The sequence below is a fragment of the Chiloscyllium plagiosum genome, chromosome 9, assembly GCF_004010195.1.
Source record: "Chiloscyllium plagiosum isolate BGI_BamShark_2017 chromosome 9, ASM401019v2, whole genome shotgun sequence".
NCBI lineage: Eukaryota > Metazoa > Chordata > Chondrichthyes > Orectolobiformes > Hemiscylliidae > Chiloscyllium > Chiloscyllium plagiosum.
Genome location: NC_057718.1, coordinates 88,709,486 through 88,737,215, shown reverse-complemented (window position 1 = coordinate 88,737,215; position 27,730 = coordinate 88,709,486). Strand labels below are relative to the sequence as shown.

The following is a 27,730-nucleotide window of genomic DNA, read 5'->3' as shown; positions in this document are numbered from 1 at the left end:
TGGGTTCCTTTATCTGGAATCATAGACGGCCCCTCATTAAGCTGAAGCAGCTACAGCTTCCACAGGCAAGGGGAGGATTGGATTTCCCAGATTTTAGGAAATATCAGTTAAGTTCCCTATTAAGTTACATAGCCAATTGGGTCTTGTCTGCCGCAATCAATCTGGCTGGACATCAAGGCTTCTCAAGTAAAATGCCCACTTATTAACCTCTTATTTTCAGACAAGAGGAAAATCATCACGGATCACTGTAAAAACCCGATAATACTAAACACAATTAAAGCTTGGAATATAATGTGGCAAAATGAGGGCAACTCACATAAAACATCCCCCTATGCTCCGATAGTGGGAACATGGAGATTTCAACCGGGGCTTACAGATGCCACTTTCAAACTCTGGAGATCCAGGCGTATCTCCTGTTTCGAGGATCTGTTTAAAGAAGGGGTCCTGATGTCTTTTGAACAGCTGCGTCAGAAATTTGGATTACCTAACAGAGACCTCTTTCGATATTTCCAAATATATACAGAAGAAGACTACGTTATTAGATAGTCTTTATAAATCAGATAAAGAACGTAGAGTGCTATGGGAAAATGCCAGAAGAATCACCATCTGCAACAGAACTCAGGCCATTCAGTTGAAGATACTTCATTGGACCCATATAGCACCGGACCGATGGGCAAAATTTAAGGCAGGAGCATCTCCAATGTGTCCAAACGTAAAAGAGGTGGGCACTCTTGCACATTGCTTATGGACCTGTCATAAGATCTGTAGATATTGGACTAAAGTAGCAAGTGCTCTGACAGAGATCTTAGGAACGGAAATTAGAGTGGACCCTGTATCTCTCCTTTTGGGCTTTTCGAAGTTATCCACCCTGGATATGCATGGGAAGAGATTATTTTCTATTCTCTCTTTCTGTGCAAGGAAAAATATTTTGGTAAACTTGGTGGCTGAGGGCCCCCCTGGACTTTCGAATTGACACAGATTAATCATGGAATGTATTCCCCTTGACTTCCTTACAAATAATGGTGCACCAAAAGACCGCATCATTCCATAAAATATGGCAGCCCTTCTTGAATTACATAAATACAGATATTTTGCCCATCCTAACAAGGGCTTTTATTTAATGGAGATGTCGAACCTGGCTGGTCCAGGGCTCCTTGGGAGAGGAATCCGCACGAATACGGGTTATGTTACGATTTGATGGTAATACATTCCGAGCATGTATCTCATGACTCAATTTCTGTGTTGTCTGTCGTTTTTTTTTCTCTTCTTTGAATAATGTAAGAGACTTAATTGTTCACTCTGGCTAGTTGTAGGTTAATTAGTAGTTAGTTGAGTTTTGGTTTTTTTTCTCGGTATCATTTTTTTGTTTGATAAATTTTGGTTATTATTTATTCAAGATTTAATTGTATATCAATGTTTATACTTGGGTTTTTTTTTATTTGTAAACTTGTAAAAATATGTTAAATTTTCAATTAAAATTCTATTAAAAAAAAGGCTGGAATTATAAAGCAATAACCTTTATGGCACCTCCTTTGCTAAAATAGTAAAATAATTGTATTTTCCCCTCAGATATTTCTATTTCCCCATCGTTTTCAGATCACAGTTTGGAAGCCTGCACACTGTGAATGAAGTTTTTAAAAAACAAATTTCTGATCTCGACAAGTTTTTAAATCTAGTTGGGTGATGAGGGGCTGGGGAGGAGGAGGAGGAGAGACAGCCAGAGATGTGTTACTATATTTTGTATGATGTGGAGGAGCCAGTATTGAACCAGGGTGGATAAAGTTAAAAATTGCACAACACCAGGTTATAGACCAACAGGTTTATTTGGAAACACTAACTTTCGGTGTGCTGCTCCTTCTTCAGATGGACGGTCTGAAAGCTAGTGCTTCCAATTAAACCTGTTGGATTATAACCTGGTGTTGTGTGATTTTTAACTTTATACTTTGCATAGTTGCTTACAGTAACCTGAAGATCTAATTAAATTTGGTGTGGTTTGGTTATCAGTTTTCTTCAGTTGCTTCTCATTATTATTGATCTCTAATATTTACCTTGCCAAATATTTCTGAGGAGAAAGTGAGGTCTGCAGATGCTGGAGATCAGAGCAGAAAATGTGTTGCTGGAAAAGCGCAGCAGGTCAGACAGCATCCAGGGAACAGGAGAATCGACGTTTCGGGCATAAGCCCTTCTTCAGGAATGAGGAAAGTTTGTCCAGCAGGCTAAGATAAAAGGTAGGGAGGAGGGACTTGGGGGAGGGGCGTCGGAAATGTGATAGGTAGAAAGAGGTGAAGGTGAGGGTGATAGGTCAGATCCCAGAGGTGTTCTCTGAAAGGCTCCGCAAGTAGCCGGCCTGTCTCCCCAATATAGAGGAGGCCATATCGGGTGCAGAGGATGCAATAGATGATTGTGTGGAGGTGCAGGTGAATCTGTGGCGGGTATGGGAGTTTCCTTTGGGGCCTTGGAGGGAGGTGAGGGGGGAGGTGTGGGCGCAAGTCTTGCACCTCCTGCGGTTGCAGGGGAAGGTGCCGGGAGTGGAGGTTGGGTTGGTGGGGGGTGTGGATCTGACGAGGGAGTCATGGAGGGAGTGGTCTTTACGGAATGCTGATAGGGGAGGAGAGGGAAATATATCCTTGGTGGTGGGGTCCGTTTGGAGGTGGTGGAAATGACGGCGGATGATGCGCTGTACATGGAGATTGGTGGGGTGGTAGGTGAGGACCACTTGTATTTCTGACCCACTTGTAATATGTCGCTTGGTTTTCTGTGACATCACCTCTGCCAATGTTTCCAGGGGTATGTCTAGCTCTAGTTGGCAGTCCTAATCCCATCCAGTTGGTTTGCTCACTGAGCTGGAAGGTTTGTTTTCAGACGTTTCGTTACCATACTAGGTAACATCTTCTGTGACCCCCTGAATGAAGCACTGGTGGTGTAGCCCGCTTTCTATTTATATATTTGAGTTTCCCAGAGTTGGTGATGTCATTTCCTGTGGTGACATCATTTACTGAGAAAAAGAACAGGAAATAACATCACCACAGGAAATGACATCACCAACCCTAGGCAACTCAAATATATAAATAGAAAGCGGACTATACCACCATTACTTCAGTCAGAGGCTCAATGAAGATGTTACCTAGTATGGTGACGAAATGTCTGAAAACGAACCTTCCAGCTCAGTGAGCAAACCTACATCGAGAACCTCAATCTGAGCTACAAATCTTCTCAAAACTCGCTAAAAGTGGAAAAGCTCAAGAGATCATGAGAACTACACTTTTATTCCTATCTTTAATGACAGAGATGGATCAGTGGACTCAGAATGATAGAAGCAGCCAAAAGAGAATGTAGAAGGAATTTTTCCACCCCACCCCAGCCATTCCTTATTTGATTAAACAAAGTACAGGGAACGTTTCAGTGTCTGTGTTGCTCATGCCTGAGGAATGTTTAAGCTGACATGCTAACATGCCATATTAATGTGCGTGGCTGCTATGAAGCAGACCATGTTCAGTTACACAATGGGTAAAAAGAAATAATTCACTCCAGTCTGCTGGCTACCGTGTATATTACTTTGTCAGCTGGGAACATAGAGATATAAGGGAAGATGTCGGCCTGTTCTGCCATTCAGTTAGATTAAGACTGACCAGGGATCTAACTCAATCCATAGGTTTTTGTACTATGTTTCTTGATATCTTGGTTAACAAAAATCTATTAATCTTAGAACTAAAATCAACAACTGACATGGCCTCAACTGCCAAAGGTTGCACAGTTCCAAACTACTATGACTACTAACACTAGTGTGTATGTAGAAGGGAATCCTAATATAATCCTAAAAGGTCTGGCTCGAACCTTTAGTTTACTCCCCCAAGATTTTGACTTTCTAATCAACAGAAATAGTTTCTCTATCTACTCAATCAGTTCCCCTCAAAACGTTAAAATTTCAATCAAATCAGCTCCTAACCTACTAAGGTTCAGGGGCCCTTGAAGTCCAGATTTCATTCTGGTTAATTTATTCTGCACTCCCAGAGAGTATCCTCACGATTCTTTGGACTTCCGCTGTTTCTGCCTAGACAACATTTAAACATTATCTTTTAGTTCCAAAGTGGATGACCTCACACTTTTCCACATTAAAATCTGTCTGCTGGAGTTTTGCCCATTCTTGCTCTTTTTAGAGCATTCTTTCTCATGACTGAGAATATTTCCTTCTACTCTGGTTTGAAGAGATAAATCCAAAGCACAATCTGCAAATTGTGCTATATTTAGGGCAGATGATGCTTGAAGGGTCAGGTAGATGAGTTGATTGGAGGTTTGTGTGCTTTCTCCAACACTTCAACATCATTTCTGCATATCATTGACAATTTTTTGGTGTCTTCCTAAATAAATTGGTTTTGTTCTGTCATAAGCCAGGGAATCCACGAGTTGGTGGGGATGCATGTTCTCAAATCTTCCCAAATCTTCTCCGTTGTCTTCCGGGCAGAATTCAGTATAGAATAGTTACTTCAGTAGTCTGGCGTCAAGCATACAAATGTCATATCTTGCCCTGTGGAGTTGGTTTTGAGTGTTTAGTGCTTTGTTGCAAATTCACTTGTAATCTCTTCACTTAACAAATCAAAAACCCCCTCTGATATTAACTCCAACTATCTGGGGGCTTGACAATATATAGACAGAGGTTGCAAAGTGATATGGCCAGGTCACAAGTGGGCAAGAAAATAAAAGAAGGAATAAAGTTAACCATTCACCCGAGGGGCAAAACAGAAAGACAAAGGGCTCTAAAAAGAGAGGGGTACAGAGAGTGAATAAACAGGGAAACTGGATTTCAGGGAAAGGTTCATCAGATTTAAAGCCATGTCAGGAAAGGGGAATTCCACACTAGAGAAAGGTTATGGGCAAACATCTGAGGTCAATAGCAGTGCAGTCATTGCCGCTGACTGCAACATCTGAAATCCAGATCAATAATCTGTCTAATGCACCAAAAGGATAGCCAGTGATTTAAGAATCATGTTCAATGACAGCAGTGAACAAAACATTGGATGTACTGAAAGACTGAGAGAAATAATGAATGAATACAATTTACAAATTAAGATCTGCGTGCTTTAAAGTTATAATTCAAGGATGATAGCACACAAATAACAATAAAATCTTTACTTTGGAAATAAACAGCATACTTTAAACATATGAACGATGGCTAAATCTCAAGAGGTGATGGAATTTTCTTTAGAATACATTACGAAGCAAAAATACAAGCTTGTTTGATCAGGGCATACAGCATACAAGGAAGATCAAGCTTGTAGGTACAGTTTTATGGGGTTGAAAGCTGTCTAGACTAAGCATGAAACCCTTTTACCCTTTTATCAGTGAAGAATTGAAAGTCATTTTGAATAATTTAACAGTCACAATATCCAAACTCCTTGAGCAGATGCACAAGTGCGCAGATGAAAGAATCCATGCACAGGGAAAAGAATAGGTGATAAGTATAGGGCTAATGTAACAGCGGCAAACCTATGTGTGAAAAAAAGGTATTTTAAGATGGAGCAGCCTGTTTTTGGTTTATTTTGATAATTCTTCCAGGACTAGAGTTTTTTTAATGTGTATTATCTTAATAGTTTTTTTAAGTAGATAAGAAGATTAATGAACTTGCCAAAGTTTATTTTAAAAATCAGCAATTTACATCATACTGCAACGTTAAGGGGGTAAGAACAGAAGTAATTCCATCCTTAGCTAGTTGCGTAGATTAGATGTATGACAAATCTGCAATAGCATGCATCATACATTATCAAGTGATCAACTGCTTCAGTGAATTTGCTGTGGGTTCTTTTTATTCAGTACTAGTATCTGTACCTCTGTGTAAGAAAGTCCAGGTTCATATTCTACCCGCTTTGCATGCCTGTCATTATATGTCAAAACAGGCCAATTAAAAATAATTTTGGAGAAATGAAGTCAGTGGCAATGCTGTTGGACTAGCAATTTATAGGCCCAGATTAAGGCTCTGGTATCAGGTGTTCAAATCCCATCATGGCAACTAGTGGAATCTAAATCCAAAAGCTAGCGTCCTTACCTTGGGCCAGCAGGTTTGGGTTCAAGTCCCATCTGCCATGAAGGTGAGCATAACATGTCGGAACAATTTGATCAAAAGCAATTTTTATAATGATGGTTAAGCTACTGTTTCATTTAAATAAGCATCCCAATAAATTTAATACATGATCAATAATCCAAATGATTCTCAAACGTCTAACTTACTATAAGCAGTGTGTGACTAAGAATAATTTTAACCGTACTCATCCAGTAAGTAACTTGATCAGGGACCCATTTTACACATTTTGCCTGTTTTACTTTGACTTTCCATTGAACATAGTGAAGAGTGTAAAAGAGATCATCAGTTCACTGGAAGGCCAAAAAGGTTAAAACAACCCATAGTCAGATACAACATCCATTCTTTAATCTAAACATTCAATGTTAAGACTGGTATGAATGGTGATACATCTTTCTCAGTTATTTAGCAGTTTACATAGAAGAAAACCTGTATATATTTCACTTAAATTCTTGCTTGTTTCTTTGTTACTGAATCTGATAAGAGTTCAAAAACACTGTTTGAACTGGAATCAGCATATGGTAAGTCAATACTAGAAACATTTTAATCAAGAATGAACTGACATTGTTAATTTTATAATTTAACATTAGGGGAGTATTTCACATCAAGACAGTTTGTTTTCTGTGAGATTAATGTTCTCATAGATTTTTAAAAGAACATTCCGAAAAACTTTCCCTCAAAAAATTTAAATAAATATCTTAAACCATAACTTGCTTTAAGATCAGTATGTATTCTGTAAACAATAAAGAAGCATGCTAACTGTTACAGAGCAGCCCCATGATCAGCCAGACTGGCTGATACACCATACAGGTAGATTTGTAAGTATCATTTTTGATAAGCACCACTGAACTGAATGACACCATAGCGTCCGCTGGTCATCCATTCAGAATCAGAGACGTCCAGTTGCTCACCTTGCCCTGGTTTTAAGCCAACCTGAATATCAGCTTTCAGTGTTCTTAAGCTACAAAGTGCTGCGGGTTGAAAGCCACGCAAGGCTGTGTCAAAAGAAACCGTATAGTTCCATTTTCTGTCTCCAGTTAGTTTCCTATAGTTCAGGTCTCCTTTAAAAAAGATCAGATTTGATTTCTGTAATTCAATATATAAATCATGCGCAACAACAGACATGTCACAAAACTCATGAGGGCCGGTCCAGAAAAGGTGATCATGATAAATCCAAATTCCTTGCTTCACATTCTTTTCCCACATCATACCACACGTGGACATCTGCATGTGATTGGCTTCCTTCATCTTCTTTAACGTCCAATCAAAATCTTTCTTGGTCGCATCAGAAACAAACCAAGGTATGCTTTTGCCATGAAAGTGAATCACGTCAGCCAGTTGAGAGGTTATGAGAAAATCTGCCAGTACCAAATCAGTTACCAGCTCAAATCCAGAATTGTCAAGGACAATATCTATGCGGGTGCACGTTGTTTCTGATGTTTTATTTTTCTTATTATTAATGAGGAGTTCCCAAATACATTCAAAATCATCTACCAGGATGAAAGGCTTCAAAGATTCCAGAGTGGCTAAAGGATTGAACATCTGAGAGTTGTCCTGGCCAGCAGAAATAGAAAGGTCACATTTGTTTCCCCACAGTGCAACCTAGATTTACCAAAAACATTGAATAAGCAATTAAGATTATCTTCTCACAATAGAAGAAATTAAAATGTTGATAGTGTCAAGACTGAATCCAGAAACCTTATTTCCCACAATAAGAAATGGCTTCGCCCTGCCCAGATTAAACAATTAGAAACTAATCAAGAAAGACATTCAGTTTGAAGTAATTCTCGATTTAATATTGTGCAGTTTAACAAAAGTGAGCAGTCATTTGGTTGCAGAGAATGTATGTATTGATAAAAGAAGATACATTTTGCAGAAGCTTTTCATCTTGCACTTACCATGAGAAATACCAGTACAAAAGGAAAACAACATTTCACTCTGGACTCTGGTGAGGTGTTTTCATGGAGAATGAAGCAGTTAGATGATGACTGACAGTTAACTGCCAAACCTTGTTTAAATTTTAAACCAGGAGATAGTCATTGATTTGAAGAGGTAACAACCTCAGAAATTAACCATTGAATAACTGTCATCTGTTTTGATGAGATGAAACAGGTGTTATGTGTGTACATGCTCTTTCTGCCCACAAAGAACAGAGCCTGGTTTATCAATATGTAGCTTCCTGATTTGAGCAAGAGGCGAACTTAGCTATTTTGCACTACTACTATGACGTGCTATTCGTCACTAACAAGATGGTGCTGTCAAGCAAAAAGGTGTTCTGTCTATTGTACAAATGTGTAATGTGGTAATTTAGTTTCAGTGCCAGCATGATGCTAGTTTTGTAGGCTGTATGTTCCAAAGACCGGCAGATGATAGCAAACCACCTGTCAACTTGGCTGTGCAACTGACCATACCCAATCCGTTTGGCTTGCAAAACTCAAATTAGTTATGATTCCACAATAGAATGCTGGAGCAAATGTAGTCCAGAGTGTGCAAAAAATACATTGACAGTCAATTTAGAATTGTGCCTGATTCAATTCAACAAAATTAGGTGACACCCTCTGGTTAATTTCTCAGGGTAATGCCATCAACAATCAGTGAATCAGCCTGTTTTATTTCTTAATATTCATTTGTGAGATGTGGGCATCGCTGGCTGATCAGTACTTATTCCCTGCACCTGGTTGCCCTTGGAAAAGTGGTGGTGAGCGGCCCTCTTGAACTGCTGCAGTTCACCAGCTCTGGGTTGAACCACAATGCTATTAGGGAGGGAATTCCAGGGCTTTGACCCAGTGACACTGAACGAACGGCAACATATTTCCACATCAGTATGATGAGTGGCTTGGAAGGGAACATGAAGGTAGTGGTGTTCCCATGTGTCTGCTGCCCTTGTCCTTTGAGCTGGAAGTGGTCATAGGTTTGAAAGGTGCTGTTTGAGGGTCTTTTGGCGAATTTTGGCAGTGCATCTTTTAAGCAGGTCACACTGCTGTTAGTGAGCATCAATTGTAGAGGGAGTGGATGTAGTGCCAATCAAGCGGGCTGCTTTATCTTGGATGGTGTCAAGCTTCTTGAGTGTTGTTGGCGCTGCACCCATCCAGGAAAATGGGGAGTATTCCATCCAATACTGATCTGTACCTTGTAGATAGTGGACAGGCACTGAGAAACCAGGAGGTGAGTTACTCATCGCAGTATGTCTAGCCTTTGACCTTCTCTTGAATCCACTGTGTTTATGTGGTGAGTCCAGTTGAGTTTCTGGTTTAAAATTTAACGAAAACTTGGCAGTTAACCTTTAGTCATCGTCTAACTGCTTCATTTTCTATGAAAACACCTCACCAATCAAGAGTCCAGAGTCTATGAATGAGTAATCACCTCTCAGAGTATTGGCTTCCCTATACATTGGTATTTCTTTCAAACTGTCCTGAGCGTGATTTAAAACCTTCAACAAACAGTCCTTTTTTTTAACAAAAGTAGTTGACAGAATGTAACAAAATCTGCAACCTTTTGAACATTGCAGTAAGAAATGGTTAAAGTATATTTTTAACAATGCAGCATTACTGCCATGCCCACACCTCAGATATACGTGAATATTGACATCTAAACTGTTAGAACTACAAACAGAGATCCCACCCACTCAATACTTTTTGAAAAAAAATTCCAATGCAGTTCGATTTTGGTTAAAACCTTGCCCCTGCCCCTACAGATAACATCGCTCCTTGATACAAGAATCAAAGCATTCCCTAGAAGTATGACTAATATGTAGCTGGTGTATCACATAATACCAAATAGAAACTCAAGTAAATCAGTAGTTCTGGGTTTTGTTTTTGATAATTTAGCAGTTTCTCAATTTGAATTTTTTCAGCCAAATTCCAATTGTATCAGCAACTTGAGATACACATAAATCAACGGGAATATCGAGTTAAACATCAAGGCTGTACTAAATGCACTGATACCAGGTCGTAAAGTCAAAGTTCCTCAGGGCATTTAATTATTTTGTTAACAAAACTTGAATCCTATTTGTAATAGTGTGCTATTCATTCAGCTTCTTTTTAGAAAATAGATACACAAGTTATTGATTTTGAATGGAAGTCAGAGTAAAGCATTTTTTTTTAAGTTTCCATGTAGCTCTCCAAATTACAAAACAAAATAATTGTTCGTGCTGTGCATAAATAACTTCTCCATTTTAAACAACCTAGAAGCTAGAATTTTTTTATAATTTTAAGTATTTTATTTGATGCAAGTTAGCACATTCCATCCTTTTCTGCACTGCTGATAATTTTTAGTTTTTTGATCTGCTTATAGCAGTCTTGACAAATACTGTGAGCTCAAAAGTAAGGACAGATTCAAGTAAGAGTCATAGTCAACAAGTTGATTGAAATTAGAAGTCATAGGAGCAGAAGTAATCATTCAGTCCATCATTTCTCTGCAATTCAATAAGATCACGGCTGATCTGATAAAACCCAATTCCATTTCCTTTCTTTTCCCTATATCCCTCATTTCTATTTACAGATTAAAATCTGGATGTAGGTTTGCTCACTGAGCTGGAAGGTTTGTTTTCAAATGTTTCGTCACTATACTAGGTAACACTGGGGCAGCACAGTGGCTCAGTAGTTAGCACTGTTGCCTTGCAACGCCAGGGCCCTGGGTTCGATTCCAACCTCGGGCGACTGTCTGCGTTGAGTTTGCACAGTCTGCGTGGGTTTCTCCGGGTGCTCCGGTTTCATACCACAGTCCAAAGATGTGCAGGTCAGGTGAATTGGCCATGCTAAATTGCGCATAGTGATAGGTGCATTAGTAGGGAGTAGGTGAATGGGTCTGGGTGGGTTACTGTTCGGAGGGTCGGTGTGGACTTGTTGGGCCGAAGGGCCTGTTTCTGCACTGTAGGGAATCTAATCTAATATGTACCTAGAATGGTGACAAAACGTCTGAAAACAAATCTTCCAGCTCAGCAAGCAAACCTACAACCAGAACCTCAACCTGAGCTAAACTCTTCTCAAAACTCGCTCGGATTAAAATCTGTCTATCGCATCTTTGAATATACTAATGGCTCAGCCTCGACAGCCCTCTGCAGTAAAGAACTCCACAGATCTCCTCAGAAAGAAGAAATTGCTCCTCATCTCTATCTTAAATGTGTGACTGCTTATTCTGAGATTATGCTCTCTAGTCCTAGACTCTCCCAGAAGGGGAAACAACCTTTCTGTATCTACCCTGTTGAGACCCCTAAAAATCTTGTATGTTCGAATAAATCATTCTTCTAAATTCCAATGAGTACAGGCTCAACCTACTCAACCTTTCTTCCTAAGTCAATCCCTCTACACCTGGTATCAGCCTATAAACCATCTCCGGACTACCTCCAAAGCCAGTATATCTTTCTTTGGATAAGGGACACAAAACTGTTCAGTGTATTTAAACTGTGGTTTGACTAGTGCCGTGTATAGCTTTAATAAAACTTACTTGTATACTCCATTCACTTTGAAATAAAGGCCAACATGCCATTTGCCTTCCCTGTTACACAACGTAGTTGGAAGCTAGCTTTTTGTGATTCATGGATGAGGGCCTCCAAACCCCTCTTGTTTTATAGCTTTCTTCAGCCTTTCTGAGTTTAAACAATATTCACTTCCTCTATTCTTGCTGCCAAAGTGCATAACCTCACATTTTCTCACATTGAATTCCATCTGCCAATTTCTTGCCCACTCACTTAACCTCTTTGCATTCCTCTGTTGACTCTTTGTGCCATCCTCACAACTTGTCTTCCCACCTATATTTGTGTCATTCCCAAACATGGCTACAATATATTCACTTTCCTCACCTAAATCATTAACTTATAATGTAAATAAATTGAGACCTGATTCCTGTGGCATTCCACTTGTTATAGGTTGCCATAGTGAAAATGCCCCCTTATTCCAACTCTGTCTTCTATTCATTAACTAATCTTCTATCCATGCTAATATACTAGAACAAAAAGGCAGAATAGTCCTAAAATGGAAAGAAAATACATAATGCTGCATTGCAGTGGAATCTAGGTACCTATTACAGAATCGTTAAGAGGTAGCATGTGAGTAGTCCAAGTTCAGAAGGCAAATAGAACATTGGCCTGTTTGCAAAGGGAAATCAGGTATGAAAGAAGTGTTGCCACAGTTATACAGGGCTTTAATGCAACTGCATCTGGAGTACAGAGTCATAGAATCATAAGATGGCTCTTCGGCCTATCAAGTCTGTACTGCCACAAGTCTGAACTATCTACACCAGTTCCACTTACCACACTTCCAACTACCATAGCCTTCAATGTTAAGACACTTCAAGCATTCATCCAAGTATGTTTTGAAAATTGTGAGGTTACCCACCCCCTGCTCAACCATGTGCTCTTATCTTATTCAATAGCCTAAGCTGCAGTACCTTACTAAATATCTTCTGAAAATTTAGCTATATTACATTACTGCTTCCCCTTTATCTATCCTGCTTTTTAACTCCTTAAAGAATTCTAGTGAAGTAACTAACTACAGAGATCACAGATTCTGTTGGTTGCTCCTTTTGATCTACAATAACAATTTTATACTGAAACACTAATATAATCCCTACCCTTCAAACGTTACCTCAGAAGGTACAGCTGTTTTTCATTCCTATTTGTGACATTTACATTGTTCTGCAGGCTTGCTGTTAGTGCGGTTTTGTTTAGATTAACCTGTATTAAAACAAAACTCAGAAGCTAACATTGGACAGATTTTTGAAGCCACCCATTGGACACCAAATGAAAGCAAGGAAATGCTTAAACTTCTTTCTTTAACAAGCTACACAGAACAGTTTTTTATGTGATACCGAATATCATAACCAAGGTTACAGCCCCAAGTGAATCATGAGTAAATTATTATATTGTACAACTTGATATTGGGACTTCTTCACAGCTACAATCAATATTAATAGTAACTGCACAAATACAAATTAATACACCATTTACTTATTTAAGACCTACCTGCATGAGTAGAAGAAGCTCAGCTTTGAGTTGAGTATCCTTAAAACCTTCTATTTTCTTAGTAATTTCCAGAAAGTAGGTGCAGAGAGCAATGATAGCTTGCTGTGACCCGACGAAACTTTGGGTCTTTGCTTCATTAAATACATCAAAATCACACATGGGAGGACTGCAACGCACAAAATATAAAATTAAATTAAGTTATAGATTTTACAGTCTGAAGTTCATACCTTTCTTGCTAATTAACCTCACCGATTCTAGTTGATCTCTTGTACAATTGTTCAGACAAAAATAAAAGCTTACAGTTATTTACATACATGTTAACATTGAAAAACTTTTCAGGTGCTTCACAATGAGATAAAATAATGCTAGCAGTTTTTGAGAAGATATGTGGCTCAGGCTAATGATATGTATGTAAGTTAGCTCACTGAGCTAGAAGGTTTGTTTTCAGACGCTTCGTCACTATGACTAGGTAGCATCACCAGAGACTCTCACTGATGATGTTACCTAGTTATGATGATGAAACATCTGAAAACAAACCTTCCAGCTCAGCAAGCTAACTTACATACATATAAAATAATGCTTTTGTATGACAATTTATTCTATCTTCAGGCAAGGAAACAAGGGATCACGATTTCAGAATTTACAAATAGCACAAAACTCTAATTAGATTAGATTACATTACAGTGTGAAAACAGGCCCTTCGGCCCAACAAGTCCACACCGACCCGCCGAAGCGCAACCCACCCATACCCCTACATTTACCCCTTACCGAACACTACGGGCAATTTAGCATGGCCAATTCACCTGACCTGCACATCTTTGGACTGTGAGAGGAAACCGGAGCACCCGGAGGAAACCCATGCAGACACGGGGAGAACGTGCAAACTCCACACAGTCAGTCGCCTGAGGCGGGAATTGAACCCGGGTCTCTGGCGCTGTGAGGCAGCAGTGCTAACCACTGTGCAACCGTGCCGCCCACATCTGGTTAAGAGAAATATTTAGGAGCAAAGTCCACATTCGGAATGGTAAAATGTCTGGAGGAGCTTCAGGTTTAGATATGCAAATTTTTAAAAGAGCAGAACAAACTGATAAATATATAAAGGTATACTGTAAAGACATCATAAAAATGCAATTTCTATACTTCAAATGCAACTTCCATTCACTGTTGTTTAAATGTCCTTTTAACATATCACTTCACTCACTTGAGTTGTAGTGATTCTTGAATCCTACGGTACATATAACACTCCATGTACAACCAGGGTGATTTAAACCAGCTGGGGTGTTCATCTTTATCCAGTCTGGCTTGTTGCTGTTCCAGGTATTCATTCCACAAGTCAACATCAGGTAATCCATCTGTAAGTGGTAGTGCTGGCTTGTCCGTTTGCACCTCATTTCGTAACTTAGCCAAGAGATAGATAGCTCTCTTTTCAGCCTCAACTCCTTCCTAGAAAAATACACAGCATCATCTTAGGTACATTTAAGACAAAATTATCACAAATTAACATATCACAAGACACAAATCTAACATTCTGATAAGCAATTTTAATACTTTAAAATAATTTGTACGTATCTTTCCCATTTCTCACAAAACCTGATGATTTGACACACAAATGAGCTGATAACTTACAACAGTATCTAGGTATTATTGCTTTAGATAATGCATTACAATTGAATCACAAGGTAATGTAGGAAACTGATATACTGTCTCTGTTAATTTTGATCAATAAGCATCCCAATCTAATCTCCATGGCCTCCTTGCTCCACTTTGCTAAGCTAACTAATTATATTTTTAAATGCTACATTATTGCTCATTTATTATTTTATTTAATTGCTCTGTTTTATTGATTGCACAGGGAGTTGAAAACTCTGAAGCAGGCAGGAAAGTGGAGTCAAGGCCATAATCAGATAGCCACAATTTTATTGCATGGCAGAGTAATTCCAGAGGCCAAACGGTCTACTCCTATGATCAGAGATTTTTTTTATATTAGAGGACTGGAAAGAGACATCTGTACCTAAATCTCTTTAATCTATTGAGAATATTAGTTTGATTCCACGCTAACACTCTTAAAAGTTAGAAAGTTCAAGCACCACTTCAACAGTTGAGGAAAAACAAATGTAGGCTGACCCTTTAGCACTGTACTGAGGGGCTTTGTAATCGATGAACCAACATTAACAGCCTGTATGCTTAGTCAGACAGATTTAAAAGGTCCCATGGACCTATTTGATGAACTGCAGAATATGTTGGCTAACATTCATAAACATAACATTAGGATCTCAAATCCATTCTACTATTAGAGGGCGGTATATCAACATCACAAGAGCATTTACCTTCATTCTCTCCTTACACTATTAACCTAACAAAACTCTATTAATTTCAGTCTTTACAATTTCAATTGACCAAGTATATGCAATATTTTGGACAATCAAGTTCTATATTTTCACTACCCTGTGTATACAAAAAATGCACCTCATTTTATCCCCAGATGGCAGAGCCAAAAGTTTGAAACAATAACCTTTTTTGAGATTCCTGCAATACAGGAAATATTTTGTTTATGTTGACTCTATCTAATCCCCTAATAATTTCAAAAAACCTTGTAAGTTCACCACTGAACTTGATAAATTCCAGATAAAGTAGGTTTATGCAACCGATTAACTGAATTTAACATTTTACACTTGGTATCAAGTTTGGTATTATAGGATAAAGATTTGGTGAATAGAGTATGTGAGAAAACATGAAGTTGTCCACTTCGATAGGAAGAACAAAAAGGCAGAATAGTCCTAAAATGGAAAGAGACTACATAATGCTGCATTGCAGTGGAATCTAGGTACCTATTACAGAATCATTAAGAGATAGCATGCGATCAAGTTCAGAAGGCAAATAGAACATTGGCCTGTTTGCAAAGGGAAATCAGGTATGAAAGGAGGGAAGTGTTGCCACAGTTATAAGGGCTTTAATGCAACTGAATCTGGAGTACAGAGTCATAGAAACATACAGATGGCCCTTCGGCCCATCAAGTCTGTACTGCCAAAAGTCTATACTATCTACACCAGTTCCACTTACCACACTTGCCACTACCAAAGCCTTCAATGTTATGACACTTCAAGCATTCATCCAAGTTTTTTTTAAAGTACCCCCCCACTCCCCTCTGCCCCTCCTCCTGCTCAACTACTCTCCCAGGTAGAGCATTCCAGACCCTCCACCACCATCTGGGTGAAAAATGTTTCCTGAAATCCCACTAAACCTTCTGCCTTTTACTTTAAAAAGTTTGCGGCCTTATACTTAACCCTTTTCCATGCTGTCCATAAGTGTGCACAGTTTTGGTCTACTTCCTTAAGAAAAGATATAGTTGCATTAGAAACAATTGAAAGAAGATTCACTCAACTGGGAATGAAGGGAGAAATGAAGCAAAGGTTATGCAGATCAGGCCTATACTCACCAAAATATATTAGAATAAGAGGTGATCTTATCGGAACTTGTAAGGTCCTGAGGGGATTCATAGGGTGGATCCTGAGAAGATGTCTCTCTTGTGGGGGAGTCTAGAACTTGGACACACAATTTAAAACTTAGGGGTCTCCCATTTAAGACAAATAAGGAAAATTTCTTACTCTATATTAGTCTGTGCGATTCTCTCCCCAGAGAGCAATGAGGCTGGATCATTGAATATATTCAATGCTGAGTGAGATGGATATTCTTACATTTTTGTGTGTTTACTCTGGTGAATTTGCATCATACCACTTTCAAGGCCATTATGTCTTTTCTGAGGTTAGATGTTCAAAATTGACTGCCATGTTCCAGATGCAACTTGACCATGGGTCTATGTAATTGAAGCATCACTTGCTCATCTTTGAATTCTAGCCCTCTTGAAATAAAGTCAGTGGGCCAGATTTTCTGAGGGTTGGCAACACACTCAGATTACCCCTGTGATTCTGCAAAAGGAGGTCAACATCTCCAAGAAGAGATTCCACTCAGGAACTTCCTTAGAAAGGCACAGCTTTTTTGCCCATTTGGGCAAATGTCATTTCCTGTTTGTCTTGTCAGGAGGTGGCAAATGGGGTTCAAATCAATGTGTTTATTGATAGAGTTCCAGTTGGAATGCCATGCTTCTAAGAATTCTCATGTGTGTCTTTGTTTGGCTTGTCCTAGGATGGATGTGTTATCCCAGTCAAAATGGTGTCCTTCCTCATCTCTATGTAGAGAAACGACATCACCACAGGAAATGATGTCACTGACCCAAGGAAACCTAAACACCTAAATAGAAAACGGGTCACTAACACCAGTGCTTCACCGGAGGCTCACTAATGATGTTACCTAGTATGGTGACAAAACCACTGAAAACAAACTTTCCAGCTCAGTGAGCACTTATATCCAGAACCTCAACCTGAGCTAAGAATCTTCTCAAAACTCACTAGTATATTGAACTATTAAGGCACTTCAGATCATCATTGTGCATCTTGTCACATTCCACTAGAAAGAATAAGAACTGTGTATTCTTACTTTGTCTCCTACCTCACGACAGGTTCATCACAAAATCAAAACATTATACAGAGGAAGCTCAATTAGCCTGAAAGTAGCCTGCCATTTAAACTATGTAATCTTAATTTGATATTTGTAGAATCGTGTTGGGTATGGGAAGCCAGCCCTCGCCAACTGATTTCCAAACAATAGAACGCCAGTCTACCTAAATCTTTGATGCAAGTCTTCGCAGGACAAATTTAACAAAAGAGAATCAAGCAGATACAGTAGCAAATTAAAAGTTAATGATCAGAAATAAAATAATCCTCTAGTCTTACAATGCTGAGAACTATATCTCCCTTTAATATTTTAATACTGAAGTTTACATCTGTTTTACTGATTCATGTTAGCTGCATTACTAATTCCCACTCTCAAAACTTAACAACATTTACCAAGCTTATCTGAAAACTGGAGGTAGGTTTGCTCGCTGAGCTGGGAGGTTTATTTCAAAGCATTTCATCACCCTACTAGGTAACATCTTCAGTGGGCCTCAGGCGAAGCAGTATACATGATTCCTGCTTTCTATTTATATGTTTGGGTTGGTGATGTTATTTCCTGCAGTGATGTCATTTTCTGTCCTTTTCCTCAGGTGGTGGTAGATGGAGTCTAACTCGATGCATTTGTTGATAGAATTCCGGTTAGAATGCCATGCTTCTAGGAATTCTCATGCGTGTCTTTGTTTGGCTTGTCCTAAGATGGACATGTGGTCCCAGTCGAAGTGGTTTCCTTCCTTATCTGTATGTAAGGATACTAGTGACAGACGGTCATGTCGTTTTGTGGCTAGTTGGTGTTCATGTATCCTGGTGGCTAGTTTTCTGCCTGTTTGTCCAGAGGCCTAACTAGCCACCAGGATACATGACAAGCCAAACAGAGACACACACACACACACGAGAATTCCTCGAAGCATGGCATTCCAACCGGAACTCTATCAACAAACATATCGACTTAGACCCCATCTACCACCCCCTGATAAATAGAACAGGAAATGACATCACCACAGGAAATAACATCACCAACCCAAAGAAACCCAAACATATAAATAGAAAGCAGGAATCATGTACACTGCTTTGCCTGAGGCCCACTGAAGATGTTGCCTGGTAGGGTTGTGAAATGTCTGGAAATGAACCTCCAGCTCAGCGAGCAAACCTACATCTGGAACCTCAACCTGAGCCACAAATCTTCTCAAAACTCATTATCTGAAAACATTCTAATTTCAAAAGTCATCATATAATCATACAGCTCAATAGGAAGTCATTCGGCTCACTGTGTCTGCACCATGTACATTTCTATTAAAACTCTTATGCACTCTCTCCAACATCATTTTTGAACAAGTTAGTAAACTTACATCTCCAATTTTATAATTGTCAATCTCCACTCACCTGTCCATGTTCCTTAAAAAAACTATCCATGTGTCGATGTACTGAATCAACAGCCTTGGTGAGTATCCGTGGCAGTCTGTCTCTAACTGTTATGTACGCAAATGATCTACAACAGAAAAATATTGTACATCAGTGGGATTATATGGCTACGGGATGCAAGAGGTTAGTACAGATTTTTCAGTACAATGTCAGGGTCACAGAGGACTCCTTTGGACAATTTTAACATAAATGGCTGATCACCTAAATAATTAAAATATTACTTTTTGGCATTTCAGGAGAAACCTTGAACTAACAGGAAAGCACAAATATGGCATAAAATCAATATTCTATTTTGTTCCAATTGAACCAGGCTTCTGTTCAGCAGAGAACACTTACAATGTTCAAGTTAAGGTTGGCAAGGGTAGCAAAAATGAAACCATGGAACAAATTTGATATTGTAGATTTCTACTTACTATATACTGTATAAAATTACACAAACCACTGGAACCAGCATTCAAGTTCAACCCTGACAGGTATGAAATTTTCTCTGCCTGCTGAATGTGGGCACCTTTTGTAAAATAAATTTAACCAACTTCACTAAACAGCCTCAAATTCAGCAATAATAGAGAACCTACTCCGAATAGCCATGGGATGACTGGTGTGAAAAATGGTGCAGTAGACATGTGAAGCAAAGTAATCTTTCAGATTAAACATTGACCTACCTTCTACGATCTACCCTCTCTTGTGGAAGTAAAAGAACCCCTTACATTATTTGAAGAGCAAGGGAAACCTGATCAACCAGCATGATTAAAACATATTATCTGGTAATTTTCATTTTGTCTTTTGCAGGGCCTTGCTGTTTACAAATTGGCTTCAAAAATCACTTTACCTACTATAAGACACTTTGAGATGCTAAGGTGGAGTCAGAAGCCCTACATAAGTGCAATTCTTTCTTTCAACAATTGTAGATACACAATTACTTATCCCATGTTATTAATGTTCTGCATTCATCTGAATTCCGGGGCCACAGCCTAAGCACATTGCAGAAATGATTCCCTGAAAACATAATTAGAGCAGAATGGAGTGAAATGGCCAATCCACCTAACTTACACATCTTTGGACTGTGGGAGGAGATCAGAGCACCTGGCAGAAACCCATGCTGACATGGGGAGAATGTGCAAACTTGATACAAATAGTCATAGAGTCATGCAGCATGGAAACAGACTCTTCATTCCAACACATACAAGCAAACCAGGTATCCCAAACTTAACTAGTCCTATTTGCCTTCATTTGGGCCATATCTCTCTAAACCTTTCCTATTCATGTACCTATCCAAACGTCTTTTAAATGTTTTACCAGCCTTTATGACTTCCTCTGGCAGCTCATTCTATAAACGCACCACCATCTATGTGAAAGAAAATTGTCCCTCAGCTCCCTTTAAATCTTTCCCTTTTAACCTTAAACCTACACCCTCTAGATTTGGACCCCTCTCCCCTTAGAAAAAGACCTTAGCTAGTCATCTTCTCCAAGTCCCTCATGATTTTATAAATCTCTATAAGGTCATGTCTCAGCCTCCAGGGTCAAAAGTTCCATCCTATTCTTACAACTCTCAAACCCTCCAGTCCCAGCAACATCCTTGTAATTTTTCTTCTGTACCGTTTCTAATTTAATAACATCCTTCCTACAGCAAAGGCTGGAATTGAACTTGAACCCTGACAGAGTGAGGCAGCAGTGCTAACCACTGAGCCAGCGTGCCACCCAATTTGTTCAATTGTTTCACTGATACTGCAAGATCTTTGTGTGCCTACAAGAACATTACTATACTCTAGCTGAAATTCATTACAAAGACACTTCTAACTTTAACAAAGATAAAATCTCATCAAATAATTCACTTAAGAAACAAAATCAAATGGAGCTAATTAGTTTAAACATTTTGTTATCTTTGGTGGCTACCTCTAGACTTGATGATTCCAAACACTCTTAGCTGGCTTCCCATTTTCTATGTTCCAGAAACTTGAAGTCAACCAAATTTGTGATACCCCTGTCCTAACTTACTCATTACCATTATACTCATTGACTTATACTGAGTCTTACTGACAAACATCTGGATATTAAAATTCTCATTCTTAATTTGAAGTTCCTCCTTGACTTTTCCCTTCCCTGTCTATGTAATATCCTAAAGCCACGCAAGCCTCCAAGACATATACTCTCCAATTCTGGTCTCTTGAACATCCCTAATTTCAATTGCTGCAGTATTAGTGTCTATGCTTTCAGATAAGATCTTAAACTGTATAATTCTCTCTCTTGATTTCTGTATCACCATTTCCTTTAAGATTTTTTGAAAAGCGAAAATCAGCAGTGCTTCGCCTGAGGCCCACTGAAGATGTTACCTAGTAGGGTGACAAAACGTGTGGAAATGAACCTTCCAGTTCAGCGAGCAAAACTACATCCAAAATGTAACTCTTTAACCAAGTCATCTGACTTTGTATCACTTCATGTGGTTGGGTTTTAAAATTTAATTTGTAACATTTCTGTGCTTTGGGACATCTTCCTATTTTTGAGCATGACATAAATACAAGTAGTCCATGCATTTGTTGGAGCTTTTTCTCTCATGTTGAATATACTTTCCAGTAAGTGGTACTAAATTGACACAATAGCTACACATAAACCTAAGAAAAAGATTTTAATTCAGAAGCCAAAATGCAAGTTTCATTAGTACTTCTCAGAGCAAAAGAACCCTTGTGAAATCATGGGTTTCCAAACCTTACACTTTTTGAACTTTCAAGGCAACACTAACAACACATGTAAAAATTCCAAGAGTGAAAGATTACTTAAAATTTAGAGTAAAGTTTAACACAGTCAATGGTTGGAGAATATTGCCTAGATGCCTCTGATTTTTGTTTGGAAAGTGATGGCAATGTATTTCTGAAATGGTTTTAAGTTTTCAAGATGAGATTGATAAAATTTTGCAGGATTTTTATTTTTGTCCTCTTTATATCCACACTAAAAGACTAATTATTCAAAGTACAGATTTGGGACAGGGTTGCCAATAAACATCTGCATTTGTAAAATGGCCAATGTAGAAAAATGAGAAAACACATAGTGCTGACTAAACTCCATTTTGCTGAAGACAGATGGTTGGATCAACAGTGTGGGAACATAACCCCAGAGAGGATAGTAGTTGAAAGGTCATCCATTTTCTCAGTAACTAAATGCAGTAAGCCAGGTCAGCACTACTGCCCTTAATGATAAACATTTTTCAAGAATTTAACCTTCAGATCTGTTCTCCTTTGAAAATAATTGTTTCCCTTCCTTTAGTCATTTCCTCGCATTACTTTAAAGGAGAAAGTTACTTTAAAAGTTGGCAGCAACGCCGTGTTTGCAATTTTAATATGCTCTCAAAAAATGCAATTTGATTTTAATAATTTCAGAGCTAATATCAGCATTAGCATTATACAGTAGCTTCTATTTCAAGGGTGTCTGGGTTATCTGAGAAGGAATCTCAAAAATACATTCTCATCGATCTACAACCTGACCTCCTAGCCCAGGAATCACGTGGTACAAAACAGAATCATGTTGAGTTTGGCCAAGACATGAGAATGGAAAGAAATAACAGTCACAAAGGTGGGGATCACAAGTTACAAAATTAACTATTGTATATTCCTAAATGTCAATCATTAACCTTTGACTTTAATAAATAAACGCATATCAGTTGAAATAATTAGGTATGGTGATACTTACCTATGATGAAGGCAGTGTCTGAGCCGATACTGATGTCAGTGGATAAGTTTCAAATCCCATTGTAGGCTAATGCAATATCTAACATCTCTGTGTGAATACCATCAAGTAGCACTGCATTATAAAATGCTCTAATTGGTGTATAAAAAGGAACAAAATCCACAAAAACAATGGCTTGGAGCATTTCAAGATCAGAAGAAGCATGGTGTGAAGCTCCTACAAACTTCAAATATAAAATTAATGATACCTCAACTGAGCAGTTTTAGAAATGTAAACATTGTTGAAGTTCCACTGTATCCACCTAAGCAGTTTGCAATCTTCCTGGAATGGCATTCCCCATTAACTGGAGCAGCATTCAAGATATCTTACAGTTAAATCATGATGAGTCAAATCAGACAACCCAAAAGTTTGGATCTATTGAAGTCATCAGCCATTCCCTAAAGAAGAATAGCAAAGCCAATAGAATGATGTCAGCGAAAAGACAAAATTCTGAACTGGTCATTTCGGATTAGACAAGCTTGATATCTCACCATGCTAACCAACCAGAGTGAAGTTAGGCCAGACTGGAGTGTGACCTCATGCAGCTCTGGGCAAGCCATCATTTAAAATGAAGACCTCTATGTGAAAGGACATTCCAAAGCCTGCAAATTTGGCTAGACCTATGAGAAAGTTTAAAGTGTTAGCAAAGAGAAAATGAAGTAGATAAAGCAAGTGGAATTACGTGACGCAAAATTATAAACTGATCTTGCTAAGTGGAAGATTCAAGCACTGAGCTGTCAACCACTCTGAAACAGAAGGCAGACATCTTGGAGCAATTTGACAAGTGGGCATTCTCTCCAGAAGGGGAGAATGAGAAATGGCTGTCTATTGCAACGATGAATATGTTCTGATAATGTGGTTCAAGACAGCTCAGGCAGGAAACATTCCCATCTCCAGCACAATCCAGCAAGAAAAGTGAATCTCGCCAAACAAGAGACTGGGCTATAACAAGTCCACATGTAGCAATGAATGGCTCGACCAGTTCAAAGCAAGGCATGGCACTGTCTTCCACAGGAAAAGCAGTAAGAGTGGAGCAGTTAGGCAACAATGACAGGTGATTGGCTCCAAAATAGTCTCACTCCTGCCTGAACAAGTATGTGCCAAGAATAATTTTAACGCAGGTAAAGCCAGATTGCTCTTTGATGTTTAAAGATTAAGTGCTAGAAACTGCAGCAAGTTATGTGTCGCTGCTATGATGTGTCTCCAATATGGACAGCACCAAAACATTACCTCTTCTTGGAACAGGAAAGGAAAAGAAGCCATGTTGCTTTACAAATATCAAGAAAGCAGCCATGCAAAACTGTCTTAATGACACTCAGCATTTTTAAGGTATATATCAAGAAACAAGTCAAACTATTTTAATGGAATTAAGATTATCATCATCATCCAGATAACTGTCTTTTGCACCTTGACAACACTGGAGGGTCAAGCTAATATTCTTTCCTCCCAGCACCAACCAAAGCTCCTACCGATGAATCAGGAGAGATTAGGCAGCTGATCTCTCAGGTTACCAAGGCCAACAAAAAGCAGGAGTACGACTCAACACCCAACAACTGTCTTTGACTTTTTCAAGATCAGGCCATTGTAAGTTGCAAAAAATTGAAAAATATACTGCAGTTTCATTTAGAATTTTTTTGACATAGAGCACATTTGTAGGCAAATTGGATTACCGAGGGCCTCATCTATTTTGAAGCTCTGGTTATCAATTTGTGGTCAGATTTCCTTGGATTTGAGTTAATGACCTTACTGTAACACAATCTGTAATGAAACACCATCTTACTGAATAAAAGAAGTTCTCATGCTACATTTAGTTTTCCTAAAGGTTATTTTGTTTCATACAATTTATTTTCCGATCCAACATCTCTGTATCTGTAATTCTGAAATTCATTTAATCCAAGGGTATACTCTGACACTGAAAGGAGAGCAAAACATTCAAATCAACACGGGTTGAAGCTTCAAGGCGATGGTGCTTTCTCATGCACTCAACAATACTAATGCCTCTAAACATCATGAGGAGGTAGTCTGGCTCTCTTACTGAGTAGCATTGGTGTAATATTATTACTTGTCTTTCTATCAGCCCTATCTTGGATGTTGCCAAGGTTTTTGTGAATACAGGTTTGGACTATTTCATTGGCTGAAGAATTGGGAATGATTTTATGTGTTGTGCAATGATCAGGAAGTAGCCTCACTTGAGCTTACAATGAAGGGAAAGGTCAATGTTGAAGCAGTTGAAAGTAGCTGAGCCTAGGATGCTGTCCTGAGCAACTCCTGCAGTAATGTTCTGAGACTTAGATGTGGACTTCCAATGACAACTACTTTGCTTTCTAGCTACTGAGGGATTTTCCTTATGTTACCACATTTGATCAAATACTGCCTTGATATTTTGTGAGGTAAACAGTGTGAACCAGACAGTGAAACCTGGATCTGAGTGGTTCTGATGGAATCCAAAAAAACTGAACACCAGCGAGCAGTTTGTAACTGTGATGTTCTGCTGATGAATCCTTTAACCATATTGCTGATGAGATGGAAATTTACCTGATGGAATTTGCCTGCTTGTGAGAGGACAAGTATCTACATTGTTCAGTCGGTGTAACTTGTAGTTGTGACTGGGGGGGGGGCGGCAGCACAGGTGCAAGCGGAGATGGATTATCCACACAACAATCCTGACGGAAGATCATCCTGCCAAATGCTTCATCTCCTTTTTGCACTCAGTTGTGCTGTATTGTCAATATGGAGAATGGTAAAGCCAATAAACCTCCTTGTGATGTCAACATTTTTACATTTAGTTGTGACAGAACTGCAGAGTTTTTAAACTGGTCTGTTCCTTACATAGCCAAAAGTGGCATTTTACTGCCACTGCTTAAAATGCTATAATCTTACATTATAAAATCACCAGTTTGGCACATAATTTTCAGGTATGTCTGATACTACTCTCCACATGTGTTCATGTGCATGTCTTTATTCCTACTTGAATCAGTCTTGGTCACCTGGCTTGACTATGATAGAGGAGTGAAGAATATGTCAGTCATTATGAAGCTAAAAATGAAGTTGTATGTATTTCTGCTGCTGCTGATGGCCTACAGCACCTAAACATGACCAGTTTTGGACCACTGGATCTTTAGAGTCCTAGAGAAGTACAGCACAGAAACAGACCCTGTGGCCCAACTCACCCATACCAACCAGTGTCCTAAATTAATCTAGTCCCATTTGCCAGCATTTGGCCCAAAACCCTCTAAATCCATCCTATTCGTATAAACATGTAGATGCCTTCTAAATGTTGTAACTGTATGAACCGCTACCACCTCCAGCAGCTCATTCCATACACACAGACACCACCCTTCTGCATCAATAAGTTGAAACTTAAGTCCATTTTAAATCTTTTTCCCTGTGCTTTTCTAGTTTTGGACACCCCTAATCTGTGAAAATACCTTGATTATTCACCAATCCATGCCCCTCATTATTCTTATATATTCAGTGATTGTACTACATGATTTAGTGGATCATACCCTCAGTTAGGCACTCAGTACCACACTGCTTACTAGGAATAAAGCAGCTGGAAAACACTTTTGATGAAAATTATTTTTTCCTCTATCAGAAGGTTGTTAGTTTATGGAATTTTCTTCCTCAAAATTGTGAAGGCTGTGTCATTAACTTTATTCAGGTCAACGCTGGATTTTTTTTAAAGACAAGGAAGTCCAGAACTACTCTAGGGGAGGCAGACAGAAAATTGGGGATGAAAACACAATCAGGTCAGTCATGACCTTATTGAACAGTAAAACAGGCTTGAATGGCCAAATAGCCTAAATCCCCTCTTAAATCCTTGGAGCATTCTGAGGTCATCAAAAGCACATCATTTTCTCTCATAAAGCGATCCAGCCTAAGCAATCAAAGGAAACAAATTCTGTCAGGGCAATTTTTTAAAAATAAAATCTCACTTGTTGATAGGTTCTTGGTGCTTTGGGCGAGGAGTTTTTGTTTTTAAAAACTATTCCCTCCGAAATTAAAAAAAAACAGGAAACAGCCTGTGCGAGCACGCTCGAGGATCTCTCGTTCTTCCCCTTCATTCGCGATATTTCTTAGACCATACAGAGCCTGTACTTGGGCTGAGATGCTACTGAAGCCTCTTTCTTGTGCAACCTCAATCCCACAGACACTTGAAGCCTGGTGCACAGGCGCCGGCCGAGCTCTAGCTCTCTGGGTTGAGGCCGGATTTGTGAACCTTCCAGAGAAGGTTTTTGTTTTCCGTTCTTTGTATGAACTGTGCTGGTTTAGATTATAGTGCTGTGTGACATTAGTATACTCGTCCATCAGAAGAGCAGCGCGACTCGCTTTCTGATGGTGTTGAAGAACCTGACTGGGGGGGGGGGGGGGAAGAGAACGGGATAGGATCGGCGTCACGCGTACACTTCAGCCTTTCTTTGGCATTTGTTTTCGGAAAAGAACTACAGACCCGGTGTACTTCGCCGAGAGCGAGTCCGGCACATCCACCCCCGACACCGTCTTCGGCCGCGCTGCCATCTTACCCCACTGGCGTCCACCGAGGGGAACGGGGCCAGCAGCGGGAAGTGACGTCACACAAGGCGACGCGGGTGAAACCGAGGCCCATTGCGCGTGCGCCAATTGAGGGGGCCTTCAACAGTTTCCTCACTTCCCCTTCCCCCACCTCACCCTGGTTCCAAACTTCCAGCTCAGCACTGTCCCCATGCCTTGTCCTACCTGCCTATCTCCTTTTCCACCTATCCACTCCACCCTCTCCTTGCTGTGCTCTTCCCGCACCACTAATACAAAGCTGGGGAAAAGCGCGATTGAAACCGAAGCCCATTGCGCGTGCGCGAATTGACGGGAGGGCTTGGGAAAAGCGCGATTGAAACCGAAGCCCATTGCGCGTGCGCGAATTGACGGGTGGGCTTGGGAAACGCACGAGTGAAACCGAAGCACATTGCGCGTGCGCGAATTGGGGGGGAGCTGGGGAAACGCACGAGTGAAACCGAAGCACATTGCGCGTGCGCGAATTGAGGGGAGAGCTGGGCAAAAGCACGAGTGAAACCG

General features: G+C 39.5%; 2 protein-coding genes across 7 annotated transcripts in view; one reads left to right on the top strand and one right to left on the bottom strand.

Annotated features, from left to right (window-relative positions):
- Positions 1-5,054: 5,054 nt before the first annotated feature.
- Positions 5,055-27,367, bottom strand: armt1 (acidic residue methyltransferase 1). Of its 6 annotated transcripts, none has more exons than XM_043696494.1 (6): positions 22,646-26,034; positions 18,926-19,031; positions 16,471-16,576; positions 14,236-14,477; positions 13,035-13,200; positions 5,055-7,675 (listed from the first exon to the last, which is right to left on the bottom strand). In XM_043696494.1, exons 4-6 carry the CDS (start codon positions 14,280-14,282, stop codon positions 6,899-6,901), a joined length of 990 nt encoding a protein of 329 aa, XP_043552429.1. In that variant the 5' UTR covers positions 14,283-14,477; positions 16,471-16,576; positions 18,926-19,031; positions 22,646-26,034; the 3' UTR covers positions 5,055-6,898. The 6 variants fall into 6 exon arrangements, with proteins under 6 accessions (XP_043552429.1, XP_043552430.1, XP_043552425.1 ...); XM_043696495.1 differs by having other exon boundaries at positions 16,471-16,570; XM_043696490.1 differs by lacking the exons at positions 16,471-16,576; positions 22,646-26,034 and adding an exon at positions 27,205-27,367.
- rmnd1 (required for meiotic nuclear division 1 homolog) overlaps positions 26,837-27,730 on the top strand; it is an 80,029-nt gene continuing 79,135 nt past the window's right edge. The window contains exon 1 of the mRNA XM_043696499.1: positions 26,837-26,912. The gene's annotated coding sequence lies outside the window, so the exon portion shown is untranslated. The remainder of the gene's footprint in view (positions 26,913-27,730) is intronic.